At 55.8% G+C, this 27,493-nt stretch overlaps 1 protein-coding gene across 1 annotated transcript; it reads left to right on the top strand.

Moving 5' to 3' along the window:
* The first annotated feature begins 8,242 nt into the window (after positions 1-8,242).
* IGF2 (insulin like growth factor 2) lies at positions 8,243-27,193 on the top strand. The gene is made up of 4 exons (XM_030039542.2): positions 8,243-8,775; positions 16,576-16,738; positions 23,925-24,091; positions 24,551-27,193. The coding sequence occupies exons 1-4, from the start codon at positions 8,659-8,661 to the stop codon at positions 24,791-24,793; spliced, it is 690 nt and encodes a 229-aa protein (XP_029895402.1). The 5' UTR covers positions 8,243-8,658; the 3' UTR covers positions 24,794-27,193.
* Positions 27,194-27,493: the final 300 nt, after the last annotated feature.

Genomic DNA, 27,493 nt, shown 5'->3' with positions numbered 1-27,493 from the left:
GCATTGCAGTTTTCTTTAAACTGTGGGGAAGTTGGATTAGGTGAGGAATTCCACAATTTCTTAGCTTTTCAAATAACATGTCTGCGATATCACCCAGTCTGACTCGTGCTCCCACCTGCCTTGGGAATTCAGTTAACCCTTCGCGTGTTGACTTCGGGGCTCGCACTGGGGCTCATGGAGAGCCTTTTTGGAGCCTGTTATCTTCAGCTGATGAAGAGACAGGGATTCAAGTGGCACCACCAAAGTGGTGACAGAAATAGGGGGTAGCATCTGAATCACCTGCCATTTGCGTCTACCTACTTAGCCAAGTACTCATTTCCCCCTCAGCACAAAAATATATGTGTGCACACACACGCACGCCTGCATGTACTGTGCAAGCATACCACCTGCTGTTTTGAAAAGCTACATGCATTTTTTCTGGTGGGGGTTACCTTCCTAGTAATTAGTAATTAGCTTAGCAGTCCCAAGGGTCCTACCCTGTGAGGTCTCCTGCTCCAGGAGTGCTGGGTTCTCTACAAAACCCTTGCTTCTCCCACAAAAGCCTTTCTGGAGAACAACCGGTACCATAAAAAAGCTTCCCCCCAGTCACCCAGGATCGCATTATACCTATTTACCTGCGATACTACTTGGAGATGCCAACCTATACACCTGTCCTTGAAGGTAAAATAGCCCCAATGGCCACGAGGAGACAGTAGAGATGAGGTTTTGGAGGGTGCATGGTCCCAGGTGGAGCCGTGGGCAGGAAGCCCAAAGCTGTCCCCATGCCCTTTTCCCCATCCCTCCACCCGCTGTCCCCACGTGAGAGACCCCGGGAGCCTCCTGCCAGGACGAGCTGGTGACATCCCCAAGCCCACCCTGTCTGGACCTGGCTAGGGGGGCAATCCCCAACTCAGCTGCCTCTGCTCTGCCAGTGCCACGCCATACTATCGCCATGCTCGGTGGATTTTTCAACGGCGGAGTATAAACATTTCTAGTGAAGTGCACTTAGTGTAAGCTGCTTTGCCAAGTGCTGGTGCCTCCCCTCCTTCGTTATGATTATGAGAGAATGTTTTGTTTAAGCGAGAAAACAAATTGCCCACGCCTCCTACCTCCCCGTGGGTGTCCATCACCCGTGGCAAGGGCAGCGTGGTCTGGAGGGGAAGCTGGCAGCACAGGTGGGCACAGGGTGTCCCTGTGTCACCTGCTTCAGGAGTAGGAAGGAGGGGAGGGTGCAAGTGGTGGGGATCTTACTGCAAACTCCCATACGCCCGCTGCCAGCTGTAGGTATTGAAAGTCCCAGCCCCTAAGGGAATGAGGCAACAGGGGACAGATTTATTCCTGCCCCAAGCTGATGGATGGGGATGCAAACCAGAGGGAAGTTAAGTGACTTGCCCAAGGTGATGTGCGAACGCAGTGGTGGAGGAAGGCTGCACTCGGGGCGCGGGAGCCCTGTGTGAGCCCCATGTCAACCCTTCTCCCCACATCCACAACCACCTGCCTGTGGGACCCCAGCCCCACATCCTCCTCTGGGGTCTTCGCTGCTCGGCTCAGACCCAAGGGCACCAGTGGCTGGGCCCAGCGGCCCATTTATCCTGCCTAAAAAGCCCCCAGCCTGAAGGAGCCATGGTGTGGCCCCCACTGGGGCTGGGGGGCTGGCAATAGCAGGCGGCGATGGGGGTCCCTGCTAAGGGGTGAAGGCCTGGCCTGCGGGAGATGCTGCCACCCAACCCTCTGCCCGAAGACAATGAGAGCTGCAAACAAAGACCCGCGCTGAAGCACATCAGCAATGCGAAAAGAAAAAAAAAAAAAAAGAAACAGAGGAAGAAACGCCTGAAAGATACATAGCTGGGATTCCTGAACCCCTCAGAGGTATTCGGGCTTAGCCAACAGGCTTGGGTTTTTTTTTTTCAAAGCCATTAATTACACAACAGAGACGTATCTGCACCACTCCACCTTTCCGTGGCAAATAAGGGCCCCACGTATATTCCCTAAAATGCATCACCCTCTGCGCTCAGTGCCATTGCCTCTCTTGGGCACTTGGAAAAATAACCCATCGCTGGGTGATATTTCCAGCTGGCTCTTGTGTCTGATTTTCTGCGGAGTATTGAACGGGCGCTTAAAGCATGCGCCTCTAAAAGGTGCATCTGAAATACGTGAGCTGCATCAGTAGCAAATGCCGGAGGACGTGGCAGAGGATTGGAAATACCACCCTGCTCACCTGGGCAGCTTTGCTGAGCAAGCTGACTGCACAACGAGGCCAAGGGGAAGCTCTCCAAGAAGCTGCACCAAGGGAAAAATCAGTGCAAGGACTGCATTCACCTCTGGCACAGCCCATGGCAGGCATTGCCACCGGCCGCTCAGCGACGGCTGCTTTGTTGAAGCTGCCGGAGAGGACCTCAGCAACAACTGCTGTGCCTCTTCTTTTGAGGAAGAAGAATTTATTAAGAGCTCGCCTGCTTTCACCCCTGAATCCAGCTGCACGCAGCCGGACTAACCAGTTCATACTGATGCCCCCAGGAGCAGGATGAAACATTTTTGAGGGTGAACCCTGAGTTTTCCAAGCGAGGGCAAAGCGAAGCGCGGTGTGTAGAGGGTGCCGTGCAGGGAGGGGTGAGACACCGACACCCTTCTACGGCACAGCGTGCTCCTGCTCGGAGGCAGGTGGCATCCCTGCAGCCCCCCTTTCCGCTGCTCAGCATCTCCCCGGGGGACACGAGGATGCCCACTACTAGCACTGCCTTCCCAGAGCATCCTCATCAGGCCATCCCTGCAGGGACACAGCTATGGGGAGCAGTCTTCACCCCCGAGAGCTTCTAGTCCAAAGGGTTGCCCACTGCCTCCCACAACACATTTCATTCATGAGCAGTTTTGACTCAGAGATTGCTCCATAGACAGATCCATATTTGCACAATGCTACGAAGAGCCAACTTCATTCCCTGGTGCGTGGAAGAACTAATTGTACCTGCTGGAGCTTTTATGGGTCCTTAAATGAACTTGGACCTCTTCTTCCCCATGACATTCCAGTGAGTATTTTCATGGACATGCTTTAAAAAGAAATAAATAAGGAAAACAGGAAATGGTGATGTGCTTAGCTGTTAATATAGGCACAGACCCGTCTTTCTTCTCTGCTACTGTATTTGTTGCACATTTTTGACACAAATAATCAGACAAAACTTTGAGCTTTCCAGGCTCCCTCTGCAATGAAAAGAAGCTGGGGAGAGGATGGGCATTTCTCCTTATCTACCCTATTCCACCCTTCTCGGAAATCCCTTTTGGGAAGCTGTTAGCTGAGCTGGAGTCCACTTTGGCAATCAGGGATGACCAAGAGCTGTTTGCTGTTCCACAGATGATGGGGAGAAAGGAGACACTTCTCTCCCTTTCTGGGAACATCAGACCCTGGGACCCTTTGGCCTCCTTTTGGGCCACTCTGCAGACAGCATCCCAACAAGCAGACCCACTGAGTTTCACTTGCTGAACGTCATTTGTGCTTTTTCAGTTCCTAGCTTGCACTTGGCCACCATGACACCTCCCCATCCCACATCCTCCTTCCCACAGCCTCTTGAGCCAAGCGAGGCTGCTCAGGCTGGAGTTTTTCTCTAATTGCCGGGGACATTGAATTTTAAAAGACGCTACAGGAATACCAAGTCTGTCCAGCCCACAAAAAATGCATAGTTTGTCCTCCATATAAACAGGGGTGAAAAGACTTGAGCCTTTTATTGTTGTCACAAAATACTCTGGCACAGTGCAATAACTTACCTTGGAATAACTTCATTTTTTGCTATGCTCAACACCCTCCAGGTCCTCCAGATGCATCTGCCAACACCCCTCCCGAACACCTAAGTCCAACGAGTGCTCCAAGGCATTGGCGGACCTGGGCAGGAGTTGCTACAAGAGTCTCTCTTTCATTCTGAACATGCCAAAAAAAATCCTCTGCTGATGCCTAAGGGCACCCCCGCTTTTCCCCTGCCCACATAACAACCCTGCAGCAGAAACCCTCTGGGCTGGGAGCATGGCCCTGAAATACTATTGCCACCCAGGGGTGCCAGGAGCCCTGAACAGACCTGCCCAGCCTCTGCTCTTGTTTGCTCCTTGTTGACCAGGGGCCCCAGGTGAATTATTTCTCCCACTCTTAGTTCTTTGACTTCAATTTCACACAGGGACCTTCCATATATCACATCCCCTTTTGCCAATGAATCTCTCCTGTTCCAACAGTTTAGTGTGCCCCAGGATCAATATATTTTAGCAGCATGCAAGGACACAGTGTTATTGCCAGGTTCCTGGGTTGTACAAAACAAAAGGTATCACTTTCTTAAAGCCACTGAAAAACGCTCTGGGCCAAGTCTGATTATTCCTCTGCCATTAAACAGCTGTGTACAGGACACTGGCTAATCACTCTCCGCTCTTGCTAAGGATGACTTCTTCTCCTAGTCTTCAGTGACAGGAGACCCAAACCCATGGCCCACCCTCAGCCTCCTTTTATCTCGTCTTGGACATCTCAGTCTGCGGTGCCCAGATCTGTTGGGCATGTCAGTAAAGCAGTCTGATTTCTCCTGGTTGTCCTCACTGTGGACATATGAGAATGTAAGGTGCCTTAGAAACCGGGGTACCTTTGTAATGCTGTAGGCACAGCACCTGAACCATGCACCTCAAATCTCCATTCTGCTCACCTTGTCATTTGTGGTATAATTGTGAAATAAGCCAAAGGAGCATCACAGGGTGTCTTGATTGGGCTGGGACTAGGTGACTTCTCCTCTCTGTGGATTATAGGTGGAGAGGAAGGGAAAGGTCATGTAAATGTCCCCTTCCCTGAAGGTATCTGCTTGGCTTAGCTCTCCGGCAGCACTGCTAACATCCACCCTGGCCCACGACCGCTACATTTCTGCAGCTATTTACATTCTTCTGCCTTTGCTGAAGCTCCCATCCCTGCCTGCAAGGTCCAGGCTGGCCCAAGCTTTCCCGCTCTTCCCCCTTTCCCTGGAAAGCTTTCCGGCCCATTGCCACATGTTGGTGGCCACCCACGAGCCGCTTTGATCAGCTCAGATGGGCAGCGCCGTCGGGGGATTTTGCAGTCTGCCCAGATGCTTCCACAGCCGCTGCAGCAGCAGAGGTTTTCTCTCCGAGCCCTGGGCATCCCCTGGTCGTTTCAGGTCGTTTCAACACCTTTCAGGTGTTGCTTTTATTCCAGGTCCCACTTTGCTGCTTTGTTTTGCGAACGCTGTCCTTGCTCCTTGCAAATTTAACGGGAACCCACGACCGTGATTTCTCTCCCGAACCACACCGATGACCACGGAGGTCAGACAAATGCAAGATGTGGTGGGCTATTTTTATTGCATTTCCAGTGGTTTCAGGTGACGCTTTGCTGCGGCCCCATCCACTTTCAAACCCAAATGCTTCCTGGGATGCTGTGTTTTCGCAAGCCCCTTGGTGGTCCAGTGCTGTGGTCCAGAGGCTTTCCTCTCCCTCTCTTTCTGCCTCCCCATCCTCAGGTTAGCTGTGTCCTTGGCTTTACTGGTCCTCCTCCTGCTCTCCTTCGCAGGCCCTCCTTGCAGGCAATGCCAGGGGCTGGAGTTTGGGGTGGAGGCAGCTATTGTTCCAGCTATCTGCAGTGTAATGTTCCTTATGACTGTATTAAATGAAGGGCGGAGGTCACACATCCCTAGTTTAAATAAGGTTTAGGCTGACCTTTAACAATATTACACTCGTGGATCCTCTCATAACTCACTGAATAAACTCCCAGAGGGCTTTACCACCTCCCTCTTTTCTTCCTACTGTAAGGATGCCCGAGGCTTAATGTGCTTCTCTCCAATTTCGCTTTGATTTCTAATCCTATCCCCTTCTCCCCCTTCTCCCCCCGCCCCAAATACAGATATGTTCACTCCTTTAAAGGTGGGGGGAAAGAACCTGTTCCTTTTCTCTTCTGGGTGACAGCTCTTTCTTTTGTGTCTCTTTCTTCCCTTCCCCGCCCCCCTCCTCTTTCTTGACACAATGCACTATTTATTTGCACTGAAGGATAACTAAGAAGCAATTAAAAGATCAAAAGGCACAAACACAAGTAGATCCAGTGGCAACTTGTGGGGTTTATTTTGCTGCTGCTGCTGCTGCTGCTGCTGAAGCTTCACCAAACTGCTGCCTTGTTTTTCCCCCAGCCGGAGAGACACCTCTCTTACTGGGTCGCCTCTTCCTCCGAGCAGACTTTTTTATGATCGCTATTTTTCACCCCCATTGTTTGCTATTGCAGTTGTTTACTGGAAAAATCACTTGTTTTTCTCAGGGAGATTAACCCTCCAAGCTTTCTTTTGTCTACTCTCAGGAGGTCCTTGTGGTGAGCTGGGGGAAGGGAAGGGAGCTGGGCTCCTTCAGCTATTAACAGTAGCTTACAGCCCTGCTTACCCCCCTGCCAAGGTTGGGTCCTTTCCTTTGATGGGGTTTTGCTTTTGCAGGGAGGAAAGGTGGTTGCTCTTTGTTAAGGAGACCGGCTCTGCCGAGCGGTTTGCGGGGACCCACGATTGGGATTTACTAAGTCCTGGGCTTCTAGGAGAAACTCCTAAAGCCCAAGGTAAGCATCGATGGAGATGCCTCTTTTTAGGACAAGTCTGGAGCCCTGACACACGCTGGCGGACGCTCAGTCTCTTTGACAGCCAGGCCACTTCTTTACATGCATAAATATCAGTGTAGGACCTGAGATTTGCTGCCCGTGTTTGAGTCCAGTGTGCACAGAACCGCTTCCTCAGCATCACCTCTCTCTCCCAGGTGTGCCGATGTTTCCGTCAAAGCCCGCAGCCCTGACGCCAGGTCTGCTGGGTGTGATACGCAGCAACACAGCCCAGAGAAGGACAGCCCAGAGGACAGCTCGGAGAACAGAAGGATGCAGGGGAGGGAAGGACGTCTGAAGCCTAGAGAGAAAGGATGAGTCCTGCCCGCATTTTCTTGGGCATGTTTAGGGCAATTCCGACTGTTCAGAGACGCACCAAGCCCCCCATCCTTGAAAGAAAAAAGTGCAAACTTGAAAAAAAAGAGGGAAAAAAAAAGTTTGCTTTACCGCGTGCTGGGGTGAGGGCTGCTGCATCCTTGCCCTTTCACACCACTACCTATGGCGAGCGCTGCCCGAGACCGACCAACCTGCTGCCCGCTCTCAGGCAGCTCTGCTCCTCTCCGCTTCAAGGAGGGTGCGTGCCCGCAGCGCAACCTGGGCTGCACGCCCCCGCAGGGGGCTCCGAAAGCGAGCGGGGTCCCTTCCCCTGGGGCAGCCGCTTCCCCGGCGGGGCAGACTTGGCGGGCAGGTCTTTGGGAGAAGGCGAGTTTAGCTCAATGCAGCACAACGCGACTGCCATGCAGCACTGGCAGAGCAGCGGGAGCGTGTTCAGCCTGCGCGCTGCTGTACGCGCACGGCGAAGCCTGGGAAAAACTCCCTTTGGCTTAAAGGCAACTGTGCTCGCTTGCAGAAGCCCGTGGGAAGCAGAGGCGACCTGGCGAGCAGGAACCGCTCCAGGAAGGTGCTCTGCGGGGTGCAGAATCCCAGTGCCGCTGCCCTGTGGAGGGGGAGCGTCCATGTTGTCCGCACGGACGTGCACGGGTGGACGCGGGGGCTCGATTCTGCCGAGGAGGGGGCTTGCCTGCCCGCACTGGGGCACGTAACGTGGGGACAGGGCAAGCGTGAGACCCCAGGGTCCCCACGGGGGGGCCGCGCAGCCGGCACTCCCGGAACGCCCGTGCCTTTGTCCTGCGGAGCAGTTTGGGGGCCAGAGCGGGGTAAGGCGGACGGCACGGACACCTGTGCCCCGGGCACACCTAGAGAGAGCCCCGAAAGCGGGGCGGGCGGGGCAATCTCCCGCTGCTCCCGCTTACCCCCCCCCCAGGGCTTGGGGCTCGCCATCCGGCAGCGAGAGGCGCTCAGGGGGTGCCCCCCCAGCATTTTGGGCAGGGGCTCGGGGCGTGGGCCCCCACCTCCTCCCCTCACCTGCGGGGGGGGGGCCGGGGGATGCGCGCAGCCCCCCCTCGGCCCCCCCCCGGGGCAGGCCGGGGTGGGTCCAAGCCCCCACCCGGGAGCAGCCCGCGAAGGAACCGTGCGGCTGAAACTTTCTGTCCCCTCTTCCCTCCCCGAGCTGGACTCCGGAGGGTTACGAGGGAGAAGGAGGGAAGAAAGGAAGGGAGGGAGGGAAGAGAGGGGGTTAGACCGCTCTGCAACATTATTGGCTGCGTGGCCGGGCTGGTGCTCGCTGGGGAAGTCAGAGCATGCCCATTGGGGGGGTATAAAAGGGGGGCAGCCGGAGCGCCCTGCCTGTCTCCTCGCTCGTGGGGCAGCCAGCCGGGAGCAGCGGGCAGTCAGGCAGCCGGCCCCTCCGCCCCGGCCAGGGGGACGCAGTCAGTAAACACAAAAGTGAGAGCCACCCAAGGGGCAGCCAAAGCAGGAGGAGAGAAAGAGAAGGAAAAAAAAAAAAAAAAAAAAAAAGGGGGGGGGACCAGAAAAAAAAAAAGGAAAGGAAAAAAAAGGAAAAAAAAAAAAAGGAAAGCGCTCGCTCGCTCTCTAGAATAACAAAATACCTGATCGTAACAAAATAACATCCTTCAGACAAAATCGAGCAGGGACTTGACATACCAAAAAGGCAAGGCGAGGAGAGCGAGCCAGGGCGCGGGGAAGGCGAGCCAAAGCCGCGATCGCTGCCAGGGCAGGAGAGCAGCATGTCAAGCGCCGGGGCACACACGGATGAGCGCTGCCGGCAGCCTGCCTTCCTCCCCGGCCCGCCGCCGCCGCCGCCGCCGCCGCAAGAAGTTGAGAGTAGCAGCGGCAGCGCCAAGGTAAGCGCCCGCTCCGCTCCGCGCCGCTCCGCGCCGCCCCTCCGCGGGCAGAGGCCGGAGGGCCCCCCCCCCGCCCCGTGCCGCGCCGTGCCACGCCGGGTAGAGCCGTGCCATGCCGCGCTGTGCCATGCCGAGCCGAGCCGCGCCGCGCCGGCCCCGCTGCCCGCCCGTCCCCACGCGTGTCACTAGAGGGACCCCGAGAGCCGGCCCAGCCGCGGACCGGCGGGGCGGCCCGCCGCCCTGGGGTGCGTGGGGGATCCCCGGGGGGGCCGTCCCGCGTCCCGGCGGCAGGGCCGGCCCGCCGGCTGCCTGCGCACCCCCCGCTCCCGCCCCGCACCTCGCGGGGGGGGGGGGGGGGGATGCTGGCGGCGGGACCGCCTGCGCGCGGTCTGCGCGCCTTTTGCGCGCCCGGGAGGCGGCGGGGAGCCGGCGCGGGGGCGCGGGGGCGGTCCCGCGTGGGGAGCCGCGGAGGGGCGTGCGGGGCCCGGCTGGCGGCAGCGCGCCTGTGCGGGGGCCGGGCCGGGGCTATGCGAGGTCACGCAGGGCTGCGCGGCCCCTGGCGCTCCCCCCGCCGGCGGGGTTGTTTTGGCGGCGGGGCGCGGGGAGAGGCTGGTAGCGGTGCGGCGAGGGGAAGGGACGGGCAGTTCTCCGGCTTCGGAGACCGGGGAGATTATTAAACTCTCTTCTGCAAAACACTGCGGTGTGTTGGGTCTCGGAGGGATAAAAATACAGAGAGGAAAAACAAGAAAGCGAAGCCAAAATGGAGTGAGAGTTAATGGTTGGCATGCAGCCTTCGACTTTGTGTGATTTTTTATTTTTTTTCTTCTCCTTCTTCCTTCCCGATTGCTTTTCCCTACAGTAATTGTTTTAAGAGCACAACTTGGAAAGGTTTTAGCACTCTGTTGAGCAGTAGGGAATTGGGGCACATGAGGAAACTCGGATTTAGCGTAACTGTACCAGCAGATGTGGCTGCCTTGCCTCAAGCCAGTGGTACTTTAGCAGGGTTTCTGATACGCCAGGGCTCGCTCAGGCGGCGGCGAGCAATCAAGTGTAAAAACAAGGTTTGTGTGGGTGGTTTTAAATAGACACCTCGGGAGAACCGCTGCTTTCAACCCTTGAGTCGAGGCTTCCTATACAAAGTCTGTAGTTTTCTTCCAAATGCCAGGACGTGCTTGGGAGGCCAAGGCCCGGTTTTCTTTGGGTTTATTTGTTGTCAGGTTGTGTGCGTGTCTGTGCGCGTGTGTGCGTGGTTCTTACTTCGCAGGGTTCAGCGTGTTGGGATTTTTGTTCCTCCTCTCGCCTCGATTTAGAGTGGAGTTGAGGAGCCTGGGTCGTGGGGTTTTGTGAGGGTGACTTTGTGCTTAGGACATCTGGAGGAATAAAACTGACTGACACTTCTGATTTGAGCTTCACTGAGCTGTTTTGGACCCAGCTTGACAATTTCAGTGGGGGTGAATGGGTCAGAGCTGTAAATCTTGCTCCATGTTGTCGACACCCACACAAGTTTACTCAGCCTTTCAAAGGGGCTATCCCGGCTCCTGTGAAAATTCATTAAGGGATAAAAGATTTGACACCACGGGTCCCCTCCCACCGCCGCATGAAATTTGAGAGCCAAAATGTGTCTGCGTGTGTGTCCCAGCGCTTTTTCTGACAGGTGATCCTTTTGCAGCCCAGCTGGAGGGCTGCTGCTTTGACCAGGCAACCCGGAGGTGTCAGTGCGTGTCTTCCCATTGATTCCTATAGGCTTCGGGGTGAGCCCAGCTCGCCTCGTGGAGCACCAGAGAAAAGCATTTCTGTACTTTTCTTTTTTTAAATAAAGCAAACACAGCAGGTGAGGTCTTATTTTTAGAGGGACCGAGGAGTTGGTGTGTTTCCAGCAGTGCATACGAGCACTGTAAGCGGCCCACCCTCTCCCCGCTCGTGTCCTGGGACTGACCTCTCCGATCCGTCTTTGGATTGTCTTTGCTTTTAAAGGCTGCTGTATGTCTTAATGGGGCAAAGAGATACCGGCCTCCCTCGACACTTTTGCGTGAGGGGTCAGGAGAGGTGGGGGGCTCCGGGGGGGAAGAAATCTGCCTTGGGGTTGCAGCCCGGCTCTGAAAGGGTTAAAGCCGCTCTGCCAAGACATAAAGCAAGTTCAACGTGTTGTGGGAATATCACTTGCCAGTAGACTCCAGTCACCACAATTTCTGATTTAACAGCTTAACTTGCTGTTAACTTTCCCTGATATACTCCAGGTTTTGGAGGGGAATGCAGAAAGGAGAGAGGAACAATAAAGAAAGGAGTTAAGTGAGGCTACTAAAATGGACTTAAATCCCTTCCCTGGGTCCTGCCAGCTGTCTTTAGAAGAGTTAAGCAAGATTGCATTTCCTTTTTTTTATGCAATAAATCAAATGTTTCTGGGCTGCATACCAAAATTTGTGCAATACGCTCTTACTCCCCAGTGGGGTGAGTAAATGGTACTGAATACCCCATTCACCTTTTTCAGCTTGATTTTTCCACAGCTATGGTAGTTCTTGCTGCGGCACGTATAGACGCAGGGTGCGGGCAGTGCTCCCCTGCCTGCCCCGGCCCCTGTCCCGCAGGCAGAGGAGGCAGGTGTCTCTCCCCGCTCGCAGGCGGAAAGGTGACCCCCGGCACGGGCTGGAGTGGGCTGCTGATGGGGACGAGCAGCGAAGACAAAAAAGTGAGGGCTAAAAATAGCAGCAGCATTGCCAACCTCAGCCATATGAATGTCATGCGAGCCAGGTGCCAAGAATCGTGAGGTTTTTTATTTTTTTCAACCCTGAGCTAAACAGCAAAACTCCTGGTCCTGGGTCAGTTTTATTTGTCTGACAGCAAGATGGTCGAAAGTTCTGCGTTTCGAAGCTTGCTTCTTCCAAGCTGTGGGTTGGAAATCTCCTTTCTCGTCTAGATGAAAAGGGAGGCTCTTCCTGCAGCACGGCACGTGGTGGCTCCTCTCCCTTCGGGTACTGCTGGGCACCTCACCCCCTTGCCTCTGCCCAAGATGCAGCCCCTGGGTGGTTTTCGGCTGCCAAGGCACCTGCCTCTCCCCACCGGCCTCCGCTAGCCCTTCGCTACTTGGCACCTCTGGGCGTCGTGGCCCGGCCCCCTGCACGAGGTTGCCCGTGGGCAGGGGCGGCATTCGCTTGGCACGTGCCCGTGTCCTGCCCCTTCGGGAAAGCCACGCTCAAAACCGGGTCAGCTCCCCGCTCTCCTGGGGCTGCCCACCGAGAGGAGTAAAGCAGAGATGGATGCTCAGCATCTCTCGCAGGCAATCGTCAGAGTAGCACATCAGTCTGCCCGCTTTTTTTTGGAGGGGCAGAGGGTGACGGAGGCTGGGATGTGCAAACTGGGGTTTTCCCCTCCTGCACACACCGCTGGGTTTGGGCTGACGACTTTTTGCCGTGCTCCCTTTTAAACGCTGCACTGCTCCACAAAGCAGCGAGATTTTTTTTTTTTCCTTTTTTCTTTTTGCTGTCCAAATCCAAATTTTGCAGACTGGGCCATCTGTCAATTCCCTCCTACATTTTTCTGTTCATATTAAATTGTAATGAAGGCCAGACTGAAGAAGGAATTAGGTCAGACAGGAGGTTTAGTCTCCGTTTTTGGGGAGCTGTTTGTTGCCCAAGAGAGGCACCGTGGTTTGGTTGGCTCAGCACAAGCCTGGATGCAAGGGATGCCTGAGCTGTCCTCCGAGATTTGGCAACTGGGCCTTTTAGCGCATTGTGGCCTCTTGGCCCCCGACTCCCTAGCAGCTGGACAGAAATCGCCGATCCAGCTGATTCTGCAGCAAATCCTGAAAAATTCCTTTAACGGCCTCGGGCGGGAGGGTGGCTCCGCTGCAGACCTGCCCTCTGTCTCGCTCCCGGCACGCCGCAGCCGCCCCGAGAGGACCCTTTCCCTTGGCGTCTCACGGCTGGCTGAGGGCTGCCAAGAGGTGTTCGGGGGTCCCCGGCCACGGGTGCAGCAGCGGGTGCTGCCAGGGGGGAATACGCAGGAGTCCCAAGGCAGCGGCAGCATCCCGCGTGCAGCAGCTCGCGGCCGAGCTGGCTCCAGCGGCAGCCTGGCTTGGCGCGGGGTCCTGGGGATGCGAGGGAAGGCAGGAGAGGGACATGAAGGATGGAGAGCAAAGCAGACACTCTCCGGGCAAGGAGAGGCCAGCAGCATGCTCTGATGGCTTGTCTGAGCCTCTCGGGCCCTGAGAAGGCTGCTCAGATGTGGGTTATTCAGCGGAGCTTCAGGTGCGATTCCCAGGACAGTCCAGGGCACCTGTGCAACTAAGAAATTCCTCTTGCATCACCCTCTTGCACACTGCATGGAGTCCGAGCCCTTGTTAAGGAGGAATTTGGTGCTCAGGTTGTTGGGCACCCCTCTTGTCTCACACTGCTGTTCCCGTGGCCCCCGGTTAAAACCACATCCGGAAGCATTGGAGCTCTCCACGGGCACGTGAGGGGGAATGGCAGCCGGCATGGCTGATTCAACCCGCTTTGGCAAGAATGAAACTTTGGTGGGTGTAGCTTCTCTCCTAGTGGAGACGGGACCTTGTCCTTTAGGAAGGTGCCCCGCTTGCCTCTCGCTGCCTTATTCCTGTTACATCTCACGCGAGAGAGGCTTTCTAATAAAACCTGAAGGTTTTACCAGCTGTCGGTGTGAATTTACTCCTGTCCCACAGCTGAGGGGGCTGTCCCTGTCCTAATGCTTGCACTAGAAACCGAAAGCAGTGCTGTCCCACGTTTCCAGTGGAGAATGAAGGCTTAGAGAGGTTCACACGGCTTCGGCTCACAATGCTGAGCAGGATTTGGCCATGACGCCTGAAGCCACGTGCAACCTGTGCAGCCGGCATGGTGCTTGTACTGGGTCGTGGGCTGCGGGCACCATGCCATGCCATGCTGCCCCGTTTTGGGGAGCAGCACCTGCCCTGGCAGCCGCAACGGGGTAGCTGCGAGGTCTTCTGAGTGGGTGCTGCTCATCCCTGCTAAGGAGGAGCAGGAGGGGGAAAGGATCGATCGATTGAAAGGTCACTGGGATGCGCTGAGCCGGTGACGGCACCCTGTGAGTCTGTCTAGCCTTTGGGTGAAGCCTGGGGACTTTTTCTCTGCAGGGTCAGTAGGGCCAAAGCAAGAGGGAAGGGCTTACGGGGTTGGGTTGGGTTGCGGCTCCATCAAGCTGGAGACAAACTGCAGCACTGGGTAGTAAATAAAGATGCTTTTTGCTTTGCCGCCCGGTTTCTCGTTACATGGCTGCCGCACGGAGCGGGGAGACGCCAAGGTGACAGAGGTGGAAAGTGCTGGCGGTTGATGCTTGGGCAAAGGGGGACTTCATCGCATCGTACACCTCCACGTTAGCCCGGCTCTGGGTGACAGCGTCGGGGAGGTTCCTGTCTTCGTGGCTTCAGGGGAGCTTCCTGGCCGCAGTTACGGGGTGCGTGGACACCCTAAAAGAGCTCGCAGTGGTGGCAGGGAAGGCTGCCAGGGGCCGCCTTGTGCTTGTGGTGCGGGGTTGCGCAGGAGCGGGTATTTTCCGAGGAGCACAAGGTTTTTTCCACAGAAGGTATCAGGTCTCCCCAGCATCAGATATCACCCCGCCGACAAAACCTTGCTCTCCCCTTGCTTCAGAGCATCTCACCCCTTTCTTTAGACTGAATGTGGAGGAAAAACTATGTTTGTCACCCCTGCCACCAAGCAAGCCCCTTTTGGGGGTTGGCTCTGGCTTGGGGAGGCTGGCAGGCAGCCTGCTTGCTAGCCACAGTGCTCGCAGCCAGCGTGAGCCTACCTGGGGAGGGGGGATTATTTGGGTGTCCTGAAGTCCCACGTCAGTGGCTTTGACGGCGGCACTGGCTGGCACACATCTGCCGCCCCGGCAATGAGCTGCTGGCACTACCTGTGCCCTGGGGACACCAGCAATCAGGAGCTGCATGTAAAAAAAAGAGGAAAAAGGGGGGCGGGGGGAGAGGAAAGGGAGTGGGATCATTGGTCTCTTGTCAGTTGGAGATCCGGCTGCCGATGCTGTTGCACCAGGGACATGACTTAAGCCGCGAAGGTGATGCTGCGGTCATGCTGGGGAGGCCCAGTAAACACCCGTTGGCCATTTGACAAAAAAATCAAGGTGAAAAGGTATCGCTAGCAAAACACTGCAGCTTGGCAGCATGGTGCAATCACAGTCCGGTGCCATCCCTCTGCTCCTAGCGTAATATAGACCAGAGCCCCCCCAGTGTGCCGAAGGGACCGGTGCTACTGGAAAAGCTGGTCCTGGTCCCATCACTTGCTGGTTTGAGCCCAGTTTGTTCCCAGGGCTGCTGCCTCTCTTGTCCAGAGCCCTGAAGGGGTTTTGCCAGCCTTGCTGGTCTCTGCCAGCACGGGCTGAGCAATACGATGGGTATCAAAGCTCATGCCGGTGGGGGACGCCCCCCTCAGCCCACCCAGACCTTGCAGCCTCCGTTTTGGCTTTTCTTGCTGCTGATCCCCATCCTGCCACTGCTCAGAAGAGCTCGCGACTTGTAAGCACGGTGCATTTCTAGCAGGGACGATTTGAGCTATGTGCTAGTAAAAAGTTGGTAGCAAGGGTGGCTTTATTGCTGGCAGGACCGTAGCGGGGCCTCGGGGGAGCTGGGCTAATTTCCTGGCTGTGCTGCAGACTTCCCCCGTGACCTTGGGCGAGTCATTTAATCTATCCTGGGCTTCGGCTCCATCTCCGAGCATCCCGGGGGGGTGAGGTAATATTCATTAACTGGTATTATTCTCGGGTTGCTCAGATGCTATGGTGATGAAGGCTGGATGTGAAACCCAGCATCTTAGCTGAGCATTAGCAGGGAGAGGGGATGCTCCGCTTGAGATTTAGCATTGCCCCACGCCAGCTGCTATTTTGCCACACTTCCCCTCTTCATTTTGAGCTGACCTGTCTGGCCACCATCATTATTTGGTTGTATATATACAATGATGAGTGACTATAATGCCTTGACCCATCCATGGGTTTTGCCTCATCCAGTGAGGCAATAGCACCCTCGCTTTACAGCTGCAGAAGCTGACACGGGGGTAAAGCTGTTTGCTGGAGCCGAGTCAGGGGAAATCTTTGGGTTAGTTAGCAAATATCCAGGGAGTTTCTTCGTTAATCCTCCGCACCGGCTGATACCCCCTTGGCCCTCCTTGGTGGTGCCTCAGGCGTGTTTCCCGTGGGACCGCTGTGCTCCTGAGGGATGTCTTCTCGGTCCTGGCTCTCATCAGCAAACACGGCTTGTGCAATCAGCCCCTCGATTGCCCGAACCTCGGCCATGCGAGTCTCTCGCATGCCCGGGGTGAAGGCCGCTGCGCCCCGGCAAAACCCAGCTTTCCTCAAAAGCAGCTCTAGGACAGGTTGAAACTTCATTTGTTTCTGCTTTGGGGGAACATGCGTTTGGGTAGGGCATGAAAACCTGTCATCAGAAATGAAAAAAAAACCCCCCACCTCCCAGTAATCATTTGAATGATTTCCCACATAAAAGCAGGGAAAAATAAAAAAATCACGCTGTTGAAAGAGCAGGGGGAATAAAAGCCTTTCAGAGGTAGGCTGAAGTGGGATTTTCCAATGGAAAAACTGCTTCAATGCAAACCTTGTCTGACCGGAGCGGCTGACCGGTGGGGCGAGTGCAGGGAGCCAGCCTCACACCAGCGGCTGGCTCAGCGCTGCTGGTCCTTCCCTGCAGCATCCTGACATGTCCGGGCATCAAACCCCAGGCGTGCTGGGGAGGGGAGGGGGCATTGCCTGGGGGAGGTGGCAGAAGGGGTCTCTTGCACCTTGTTAACACCGTGCCTCTGTCCCCAGGTGCAGAGGATGTGTGCGGCGAGGCGGATGCTGCTGCTGCTGCTGGCTTTCCTGGCCTACGCGCTGGATTCGGCTGCGGCGTACGGCACGGCGGAGACCCTCTGCGGCGGGGAACTGGTGGACACGCTGCAGTTCGTCTGTGGGGACAGGGGCTTCTACTTCAGTAAGTGGCGGGCAGCCGCCGGCGGCGGGCAGGATGCTGCGCCCACCCCACGCCTTGCTTCGGTGGAGCCGGGCTGGGAGGGAAAGGAGGGGTTTCCCAGCCCGGTGCTTTTCGTGATTGCCTTGTACCTGGCGGTGGGCGAGGAGAGGAGCGAGAAAAGCGATGTGCCCAGGGTGACGTGCACCCACCTCGCGCCGATTTTGGGGACTGTCTAGTCCCATGGGGAAACAGGGTCCTGCATCTGATGCTCGGGAAAAGTCAAATATCGCTGGGGAGCTGTAGGTGGTTGGCTCGCTGGCGATGTGGGCAAGTCATTAAAATAACGAGGATGTCTGCAGCCAGCTCTCTGCTGCGCTTGGGCCCTGGCTTATCTTCAAACCTTGCTGCCTAAGTAAGTGTTGCATCCTGAGAGCAGGCAGGGAGCTGAGCGCTCCTCCTTTCCGGGCAGGCTTTGCATGGGTATAGCTGCAGCTTCTAGGCTGCTCCCAAAATACGATTCGTGGCCTCCGGGCTACCTGCTGGTGAACCTGTTGCTAAAGAGTGATGTCTTGCCCTTCTGCAGCGTGGCTAGTGCAAAAAAATGCAGCGTCGCCGTTGTCCGCAGAGCGCAGGTGGCTTCAGGACAGTTGGCTGGAGCAGGCTTTCCGCCAGGATGCTTTGGGGGTTTGGACCATTGGCGTTAGCAGTACAACGGCTTAGCTGGTAAACGGGGAGCAGGAGTAAACCGGTAGCAATGGATGCGCAGTAATCTATGGGTGAAGGTAACTTGAGTGTGATGCCTTGTTCTGGTGTTTCGGTCCCCTGCTCTGCTTGGGAGAGGGAAGACCCTGTGTCTTGCTGCCCACTGAGGACTGAACCTCAGAGTGACTGACTACAGGAAAGATGCAAAGCCAAATGGGGAGGAAGAGGATGGAGATACCAGCTGCACATGGTGCTGTGCATTTGGCAGTCTTGACTCTGCCTTGGGAAAAGGAATTAAAAAGTCACTTCCAAGTAACAGGGTGTTTTTTGGAGCAGTGGAGTCAAAAGCCAGCCTCCGTCTCATCCCAGTCTGCTTGTGCAGGGAACAGGGCGCTGCAAAGTTAGGAGACGACTCTGGATGTCCCCTCCCAGCCTGGATGTCCCTTCCCAGCCTGGATGTCAACCCAGACTTGGCTGATGCCGCCTGCTGAGGTTGGGCAGGGAGAGGCACAGGGACCCCACATCCAGCGGCAGCCAGGGTTCGAGCTGTGTAATTTTGGGCAGGTGGTTGGGCCGCCGGTGGCTTTGCAGCTAGCTGGGGGAGATCCCCCTGCCCTGTACCAGCTGAGCAGCAGGATGTTTTCAAGGCCCCCCCGGGTGTTGCGGGCAGGCAGCGCTTTCGGGGACGCCCTGGGCGAGCTTCCTTCCTCTCGCTAAGCTGAGTGGCGAGGGTTTGCACGTCAGCTGCCCTTCCTCTTCTCGTCTCCCCCTTCCACCTTTCCTCCGCCAATGAGCCCTGTGCCGGAGCTTGGCTGAGGCGGCGGGTCCGGGGCTGGCCTTACCGGTGTGGCGAGGAGGCGAGCTCCTCTCCCGCGCTCGCACCTCTTCCTCTCTCTCTATATATAGAGGAGCATCCGTCTCCCTCCCATGGCTTCTCTTCCCTCCTCCCCCTCTCTGGGGATGAAAGGGAATGGGGCTTTTGTTTTACGGACAAACTGACCTCCTTTCACCTCAAATAACCCAGCCGCCCAGGCCAAAATAAAAACACTTTTGAAGGCAGACAAGTCACTTGGTGCCAAGTGGCCAGCCTGGTGCTCGCAAGGGGATTCTTGCTTTTGCTTTTTTTGTCCTCTCTCGTCCCCCCTTCTTCTTTTTAAATATTTCTGGAGAGCCCAGGTGCCGGGGATGAAGCAAAGTCCCCCCAGTCCCATATTTTAACCCCTTCAGCATCTGACCAGCCTGTGCCATGCAGGGCTGAAGACACTCGGGCGATGGCTGTTCTTGATGAAGGGTTTGGACATCCCCAGCTCGCCTCATTTTTTCCCTCTGCCTCCATCAGTTGGCCTCATAAAAGTCATTAATTCTCCTGACCAGATTCATCTTCATTCCTAAACCCTCATGGCTACACTATTGTCACCGTACAGTCTCGATAGGGTATGGTTATGTCGCACTATCGCGGGTTTACATCTTAAAACCGGGCCTGGGTTTGTCGTGAGAGCTTCACAGCATGGAACGTGCGACCTGATGAGCAGCCTGCGCTAACGCAGTCATTCGTATGGGAGGTAAATGACTTGGGCAGCCTTGTCCCGCAGGCACAGGTGGGCCCCGCTTGCTGGATGGGCTTGTCGCAAGCATCTGACTGGTAGTCTTGGAAAAAACCAAAAATGGTATGAAAATCTGTTATCAGTTTCCTGCTGCAGTGGTGATTTAAGTACTTAAACGATGCTCTGCATTCTTACAAGGGACCACTTAGCTAGCGAAGCTAGCTCTGAAATACGGCGCTGTTTGCATCCACGCAAGGGGGATGCAGCGTACCGATGGTGTTTCATCCCCCCGGCATCTGGCAACAGGGAAATATGCAACCTAGACCGAGGAGGGCGCACCCCCTGATAAGTGGGATGCCCGTCTCTCCGCTGGCACGGAGAGCGAGTGCCGGCCCCCAGGTGCCCTTGGAGGCGTCGTGGCTGGCAGGTGCCTGGGGCTGAGGACGTTGAAACTGCTTCCGAGAGCTGGAGCTGCGAAAGAGCTGCACCAACAGGGCAGGAGCCGGCAGCGCCGGGGTTACCTGGCCACGGGCCGCAGGGTGGGCCTGGCGATGTGCACCCCACCAGCGCTGTGCTGCATCCCAGGGGTGCCTGGGCAAGCTGCAGCTGGAGCCGCGCACGCTTTGCTCCCCGCCTCTGCCGTGATTCCTCCCTTCCGCCACTATTAAGGCTTTTGGGGCTGGCCCGCAGGTGCCGGCAAGGTGGTGGCGTCCCGCCGTGGTTCTGCGGCAGGGTCCGGAGCCCGTCTCCCTGCTCCCCGGCACCCACCCCGGGGACGGCGGCATGGCCCGCAGAGGGATGCTGAGCGCAGCTCCGAGGGAAAAAAGCGGGGCAGGTCGAGAGGAAGCCCGGGCCGCGAAGTTGCTGTCATGCAATGCTGGCAGGGAGGGGAGAAGGGGCTGCAGGGGGAGAGGCATCCGACTTCTCTGTAAACAACAGCTCCTGTTTCCTCCTTTCCAACAGCTGATAAGAATTTAGCTCTTTGCAGCCGCTTGTGCTGACGGGGCACATTCTTGCGCACCCGCCGCTCCTCCGAATAATACTAGGAAAAAGCAGGGGGGAAAGTGCGGTGCCGGGGTGGGGGAGGGCCAGGCCGGGGGCACTGGGACGGGGCCCGGTGCCGCACAAAGGCCCCCTTGTTGCTCCCGACATTCCTGCGACAGGGGCGCGAGGACTGTTTACACCCAAAGTCCCCTTCCACTCGGCTTGCTGCCTGATTGACCGGAGGAGAGGGGACCCGGCCAGGGTGGCACCGGCACCGCGCACCCCTCCCCACGGCATCCGTCCGGCCCCGGCGAGGGTGGGGAGCCCGGAGCGGTGGGGTGGCAATGCCAGGGAAGGGTCCCTCCCGTCCCCCCGCAGCCACGGCGGTGCCACCGCCTCCGGCGTGGAGGCATAGCTGAGCTGCAGGTACGCGGTCTCCGGGTTCTCTGGGGAGCGGGTTTGGCTTTGCACCACTGCCAGGATGCCCAGCTCTCCCTGTCAGGATAGCCGCTGCCAGACAGGAATAACCCTGGGCAGCCGGAGGGCTTTGCGTCGCCGGGCTTTGCATCGTTGGGCTTTGCGTCGCCGGGCTTTGCATCGTGGGGCTCGACCCCTCAGCAGAGCTGTGGGAGGTTTTGGTGGAGCACAATTTGGGGAAAAAGAAAGCGCAGCCGTTCATCGAAGGCCGAGAGGAAGTGCGTTTCCTCGGGAGGAGGCGGTCATCGGTGCAATGGGAAGTGGCTTGTGCACCCCGGCGGTGCCGCAGCCGGCTGCCCGCGCAGCTCTTCCCTGCGGACAAGGGACGGAGCGGCAGAACCCTCCCTGGGTTTGGCAGTGGCGGTAAAGTGAGATGCCGCCCATGGGCAAAAGCCAGGAAATTCAACCTTTAGTCTGTGCGTAAATCGTGTTATGGAACAAACGCTTTTCCCAATCCAGGTCAGCAGCGATATTGCTGTTAACCAGCAATGTCCTGGCGTCTCTTCCCTGGGCTGTTGTCTCCAGGTGCTTTCTGGGACTAAATCCCTGTTTGTTATGTTTGCCTGTTTTTTTTCCCAAAGTAACTCTCCCGCAGAGGATTGTATTGGCATTTGGCGAGATCCCTACGGACAATTATGTAATGCGAAATGTGCCCTATCGGACCGTCGCAGTGGAGCTGGCAGCGGCGCCAGCAAGGGGATCAGCACGCAGCAGCTTTATGCAAGAGCGAAGGGGTAGCGCGTCGGGGCCGGGGCCACGCGTGTGCCCGCCGGCTGGGCAGGGGCGGCGAGCGGGGAGGAAGGGGCCGTGCCGCCGTGGTGGTCCCTGCCAGGAGCTCACCCTGGCGATGCCACACCTGGGCGTTCGCAAACGTGTGCTGCTGTGACCTTCCCATGCGCTCCCATACCGGACAGTGCCCTTGATGGCAAGGCAGTGAAAATGGTCCCGCTTTGCTTATTGTTTCCCCCCCCCTCTTCTTTCCAAACAAACACATAGCTGCAAGCGGGCAACTTCTGTTTTCGCGAGGAGACGTGTAACCTTTCAAAACCTTAACTTTCCCCCGAACCGTGCGTGTTGTCACTTGTGCAACCTTCTGTTCAGCGGGAGTGTGAATGCAGCCCTCTGGGGATGTGCTAGCAAGAGGGGGTGACTTGAATTTTTTCTCTTTTCCTTCCAAACTCTCCTTCTGCTTGTGCTCAGGATGCCTTTCTGGAGCAGCCTAATGCTTCAGCAACCTGCTGTGCATGCAGGTTTGGGTGCTGGGGTCAACAGGTGCTGAGCGGGGGCCATATGTGGTGCGGGATGGCAGTGACGGCGCACGTCTCCCATGGACCTCGCTGGGCATCACAGGCATATAGAAGAACACATGCACCTGGCCCCAAGCTGGCTCCTCTCCCCAGTCTCCCTTGGGCATCGCCACCCAGATCGCCTGCTCCGGCATCACTCGTACAGCTGCGGGCACCCAACGCGCCTGCCCTGCCTTTAAAGGGAGGGCCCAATCCAGTGTGCTTGTTGACCACAAGCATTTATAGAGAGAAAATTAAACTCCTGACAGTGCTCCCTTTGCTAAGCCTTTATCAAGAAGGAACCATCCTTCTCACCTTCCTGCAGTGCTGGCTAAAGGTTGTGCCTGAAATTTTTCCAGAGAAAAGAAAAAGGAAAGGAGGGTGGTGGTGCAGGAGGGATGAACATGGAAAAGAGAGCATTTGAAATGACTCCCGAAGGCGGGCTGCATTGTATGAGTCAGCTGCCCCATCACCCTGCACCCCGATGCCGTGTTTGCTCTCACGACCTCCGAGCGTGGTGGCAATGCACCAGCGTGGAGCAGAGGGCTCCCTGCCGATCGAGGAACAGCTGATTTTAACAGAGAGCGGGTGCCCTGCTGCCAGGGCCTTTGCTATTGCAGAGCCCACGGCAAGGCACAGTCTCGGGGTTTTGCGTGCCAGCATTGCACACATGGGGCTGCATTGTGCATGCGGGGCTGCGTTGAATATGCAGGTCTGCGTTGCACGTGCGTGTCTGCATTGCACACATGGGGCTGCATTGCACATGCCGGGCTGCATTGCACACACGTATCTGCGTTGCACACGCAAGGCTGCATTGCACACGCATGTTTGCATTACACATACGGGGCTGCTTTTCACATGTGGGCTTGCACTGCATGCACAGAAAGCTCCTGTGCTTTGCACTTTGTTCCGATGCACTTTAGGGGACACCCAGGCGAGGCACACCCTGGGGAAATTGGTCAGCACCTTACAAGCCAGGGCCCTTAAATCTTCACCAAGGCCAAATACCTGAGTGCCTGCTTCATCCGGAGTGCGAAGGGAGATCACAGGTCACGCGTGGGGCCAATGTGGACCATTTTGTGTGTTCCCTCAGGCCGGCTGGGAGGTGGGGGCTTGGCACGGCATGGTGAGCAGCCTTAGGCTTCGTGCTTCCACCATTCGCTCTCAGTTTTTCCCATGCCCAAATTCTCCTGGCCAGGATGCGGTACTGGATCCTGTTTGCAAGTCCCACTGATGCTGGCCTCTGCTCCCCTCCCTCGGAACACCTTGCACTGGGAAGAGGTGCTCATGGCAGCGTGCAGAGCCCTGGCTGCAAACCCCACAACAGCACAAGCGCATAGCATGCCACGTGCGAAAGTGCGGAGAAAATCCTTTCATTTTGGGCCGGTTTATGTTTTGGAAGTTGCAATTCCCAAGCAAATTTGTTTTGCATCAGAAATTCAAATTTGCCCATCTCTTATTTCAAGAGGGGGAGAAAAAGCAGTAAAACTGATGTAAGCTTTTCCTCTGGAGCGCTTTGGCCGTCATTAAGCGGTGATATGAAATGCACTCGGTTGTTGCTGCACTGGACGCAGGCTTTTGCATCCTTCTGCAGGCAGAAACGGGAGAGGAACCCTTATTAAAAGATTAAGTTTAATAGCTATTCTTGGCGGGTGCGGGAGCCTGTATTCTTTCTGCAGCTGTCTCAGAGCTGTCCCATCTGGTAAAATTTAGCCGCCTTGGTTCGCTTCACCTGCCTGAGCATCGACCCGATGGAGGAAGGTTGGCAGCCGCAACGCCGCGCTGCTTCTTTCTAATAAAACTCGCTCGCCAGGATCAACATCGGAGACCGTCGCAGTAATCGGCGCAGTGCTGGTGGCAGGGCTGGGCTTGAGCTTCCTCACTTTAACTGCGCCCAAAAGGGCTGCCCACGCCGGAGGTATAGGAGGGGAATAAATCGCCACCATATACAGTGTCTTTAATTAGCGCCACGCGCATGCGGGGAGCCCTGTTAGCATCAACAGCATTCGTCTGGGAAAGTCTTAACGTGAAACTCGGCCGGTTTGCGGGTGCGTGTCGGCCGGTTTGAGAGAAGCGCGGCTATTTTTGAAGCGTGTGGGACCCCCTGGTCTCCGGTGGCTGGTGGAGGGGTGCCTGCAAAGGGATGGGTGCCACGGAGGTGGGGAGAGGACCGGTCCAGGTTGGTGGTTAACTCCTGGGTCTTTGCTGTTGCAGGTAGACCGGTGGGACGAAATAACCGGCGGATCAACCGGGGGATCGTGGAGGAGTGCTGCTTTCGGAGCTGTGACCTTGCTCTGCTGGAAACCTACTGCGCCAAGTCCGTCAAGTCTGAGCGCGACCTCTCCGCCACCTCCCTGGCGGGCCTGCCGGCACTCAGCAAGGTAGGCGGGCTGCGCCGGGATGGCGGCCCTTCTCCGGAGTAGCTAGCGAGAGGAAAGACGGGAAGGCCGTGGGTGGGAGAGGACAAACCCCAGCTGCAAGGTCTGTTGCTTCTGCAGAGCCTTCGAGAGATGGCCACTGTTGGCAACTCATGCCAAATACCCTGCAGAAAGTCAGCTCTTAATGAGGTGGGGGACCAGAGGTGGGCTGGATCGTAGAATCATAGAATAGTTCGGGTTGGAAGGGACCTTTAAAGGTCATTTAGTCCCACCGCCCCGCAGTGAACAGGGACATCTTCCACTAGATCAGGCTGCTCAGAGCCCCGTCCAACCTGACCTTGAACGTTCCCAGGGATGGGGCAGTGTTTCCGTGGGACGGCTGGAGCTCAAAGAGGGGAACCCCCGTCCGGAGGGCGGGCGGGCTTGCGGCGAAGCTAACGTTGCCGTCCCGTCCCCTTGCAGGAGAGCTTCCAGAAGCCCTCGCACGCCAAGTACTCCAAGTACGACGTGTGGCAGAAGAAGAGCTCCCAGCGGCTGCAGCGGGAGGTGCCCGGCATCCTGCGGGCTCGCCAGTACCGGTGGCAGGCGGAGGGGCTGCAGGCGGCCGAGGAAGCCAAGGCGCTGCACCGTCCCCTCATCTCCCTGCCCAGCCAGAGGCCCCCAGCGGCCCGAGCCTCCCCCGAAACGGCTGGCCCCCAGAAATGAACCCTGAGCAGCCGTCTCGATTTTTGATCTCCCGGGGGAGGGCGGGAGGACTGGCGAGACCCGGCCCCCGAGCCCCTCCGTCCCCGGGGCCGCCGAGCCGAGGAGCGGGGCGGCGGGGGACCCTCACGCCGCTCCGGCCCCAACCAAACAACTGACACAGCAAGGAGGGGATGGCGGCGGCGGCGGCGGCGGCGGCGGCGGCGAGCAGCGCCGCTCCCGCGGCATCGTCCTTTCGGGGTGGGGGGGGGGGTTGTTTCGTTTCCCAGGCCTGTTTCGTTCCCCCGCGCCCCCAGTATTTCCAAGCCTGTACTTGCAAAGGGACAGTTTGGCACTTGAACTTTTTGCTGCCGGGCGCTGCGTGACATCCCCAGTGCCAACGCCAGAAGACAAAAGAAAGAGCAAGAGGGAAAAAGGATATGAAGTTAAAATTTTTTTTAATCTTTTTTTCTTTTTCTCGAGAAGAAGAGTCCATTCCGTGTCTTTCTTGACAATAAAGTGAAAAAAAAAAATGAAATGGGGAGAAATATTGAGGGATATATTTTTTTCGCCTCATTCCCACCCCACTTTCTTCTTCTTTTTTGTTTTTTTTCTTTTGGTTTTCTTATTTTTATAACTTTCTTTTGCACCTTTAAAAGAAAAATGTACCTGAGAAGAAGTTCCAAGGAGCCCCCATCTGCATTTTTGTGTGTGTGCTTCATTACAAGATTCCAAATCGACTTGCACCTTTTTGAAATCATCGATGACGTGAGAAAGAGAGGAAGAGGAGAGAGAAAGCGAGAAAGAGAGAAGAAAAAGGAAAGGAGAAAGAAGAAAAAAAAAGAAAAAAGTGAGCTGATGCTCACTTTAAATGGAGGAGGCGTCTGCATTGCACATTTGCCACGGATTTAGTTGATTTATATATATAATATATTATATAACTTTTTTGGCAAAAAAAGCACTATTTTTATGGGACATTTTGTGTAGTATCTGAAGAGGGATTGTAATGTTTAAAATGTGTTATGGTGCTAAAGTAAGTTGGAAGGGAAAAAACCCAGAAATAGCAAGGGAGGGTGGGGAGGGAAGGACAAGATAGCGAATACTGAACTTGAAATTTTAGCTTTTCGTTTTAGGAAAAGTGTGATAAATGTGTTTCTTTTCTCTTCTGAAATATAGCTTGGTCATGACCATATGAGCTAGTTGGCTGTTACTCATGTACACAGATGCACGCACACACAGAAATACATCGACACGCATCCTTTTTTTTTTTTTTTAGGAAAAAAAAAACAAAAAACAAAAAACAAAACCACCACAACTTAGACTAAAAGGGAACTGTTCTAGAGACAAACTATTTTGAATGGTGAAGGTGTTGCCAGTTACAACTCGAGGCCCTGCTTCTGCACGGACCCCCGGCGGAGCTCGGCTTCCGGAGCCACGGGGGACCTACCGCTTCCTCCCCACCCTGACGGCTCGCTCGCACGCCGGTGCTCTGGCGAGCGGGTGGGCAGGCGGCCCTCACCGCCAAGCCCCTGCAGAAGCGCCAGCTCCGCGCCCCACCATCTCCTTTTCCTTCTCTTGCCCTTTGCGTCCTTCTCGCCGGACCGCCCGCCCCGCGCCCCCCCACCCTCCTCCCTTCGCCCCCCCCCCCGGGGCTCTGGAGGAGAAGGGCTGCACCCGGGGGGCTGCAGGGCTGGGACCGCTGCGTGGGGTGGGGGAAAAGGCAAGTCTCTGGCTTGAGGCTCGGGACTCGGTGAGGGGATGGGTTTGAGAGGTGGGCAGAGGGCTGTAAAATAGGTTGGTTTTAAAATAATATATATTATCTGTCTAGGAACCGTAAAAAGGGGGGAATCAATTACATCTCCCTAATATACTCTCACTTGCTAATAAAATGGGGACACTCTGTTAACCAGTTCTGTACTTGCTTTGTCTTATATATCCATACATTTAAAACATAAAAAAAAAAAGACTACTTGAATTGTATTCTATTTCGTGGTTTGGAGGGGAGGGCTAGGGGGAGTCTTGAAAGGGGGAGGATTTTAATGTATAATCCTTTTGTTTGTTATTACCTTGCAATGTTGAGCCATGAAGCCTTTGTTTAAAAAAATATGGCACTGCAATACACGACAAAGAAAATCCTTTATTTATTTTATTAAATATATATGGAAAAGAATGAAAATCAGTCCAAATTAAGGGGGGGGGAAGGGAAGTGGGTGGGGTGGGGAAGGCAGAATAAAAACAGAGCAATTGCAAATAATTGACTTTTTTTTTTTCCTTTTCATGTGTCTTTTTTTAAAAGAAACCTAGTTTTTATTTTTTAAAAAGAGAAGCAAAAGCTTTCCTGGATGCTTTGTACCAAAAAAGAAAAAAATGAAGAAAAAAAAAAAAAAATCTGTTAAGCAAATAAATATCCATCCAGAATACGAAGCCTGACTTTTTCTTTTACTTTTCATTTATTTTTGCTCTTGGGGTGAGAGTTGGGTGGGAGGAAGGCCACGCCAAGCGCCACTCTTTGTGGGGGAGCAGAGTGCGTTGCAGCTCCTCTTTTTGGGGCTCAAACCTGCAACAGAGGGTGTGGTACCCTTAAACACAACCATGAAACCTCAATCGTGTGGCAGATGCCCCCCCGAACCTGCCAAGATAAATATGTTCCCAGGGATTCTTGGCGAGATTTGGGGGTGTTTCCCAGCGGCCGTTGAGGTTTGCTTAGCTTTTACCGGTTTGGGC

This window comes from Aquila chrysaetos, chromosome 16 (assembly GCF_900496995.4).
Source record: "Aquila chrysaetos chrysaetos chromosome 16, bAquChr1.4, whole genome shotgun sequence".
Taxonomy (NCBI): Eukaryota; Metazoa; Chordata; class Aves; order Accipitriformes; family Accipitridae; genus Aquila; species Aquila chrysaetos.
This window is presented reverse-complemented; position numbering and strand designations above follow the sequence as displayed.

What these genes read in the sequence shown, in the direction of transcription:
- IGF2 (XM_030039542.2), top strand. Translation starts at nt 8,659, where the DNA reads ATGTCAAGCGCCGGGGCACACACGGATGAGCGCTGCCGGCAGCCTGCC. An exon ending in GTAGCAGCGGCAGCGCCAAG is followed by an intron (nt 8,776 to 16,575) that starts GTAAGCGCCCGC and finishes CTCTGTCCCCAG; the next exon opens with GTGCAGAGGATGTGTGCGGC. An exon ending in GCCTGCCGGCACTCAGCAAG is followed by an intron (nt 24,092 to 24,550) that starts GTAGGCGGGCTG and finishes GTCCCCTTGCAG; the next exon opens with GAGAGCTTCCAGAAGCCCTC.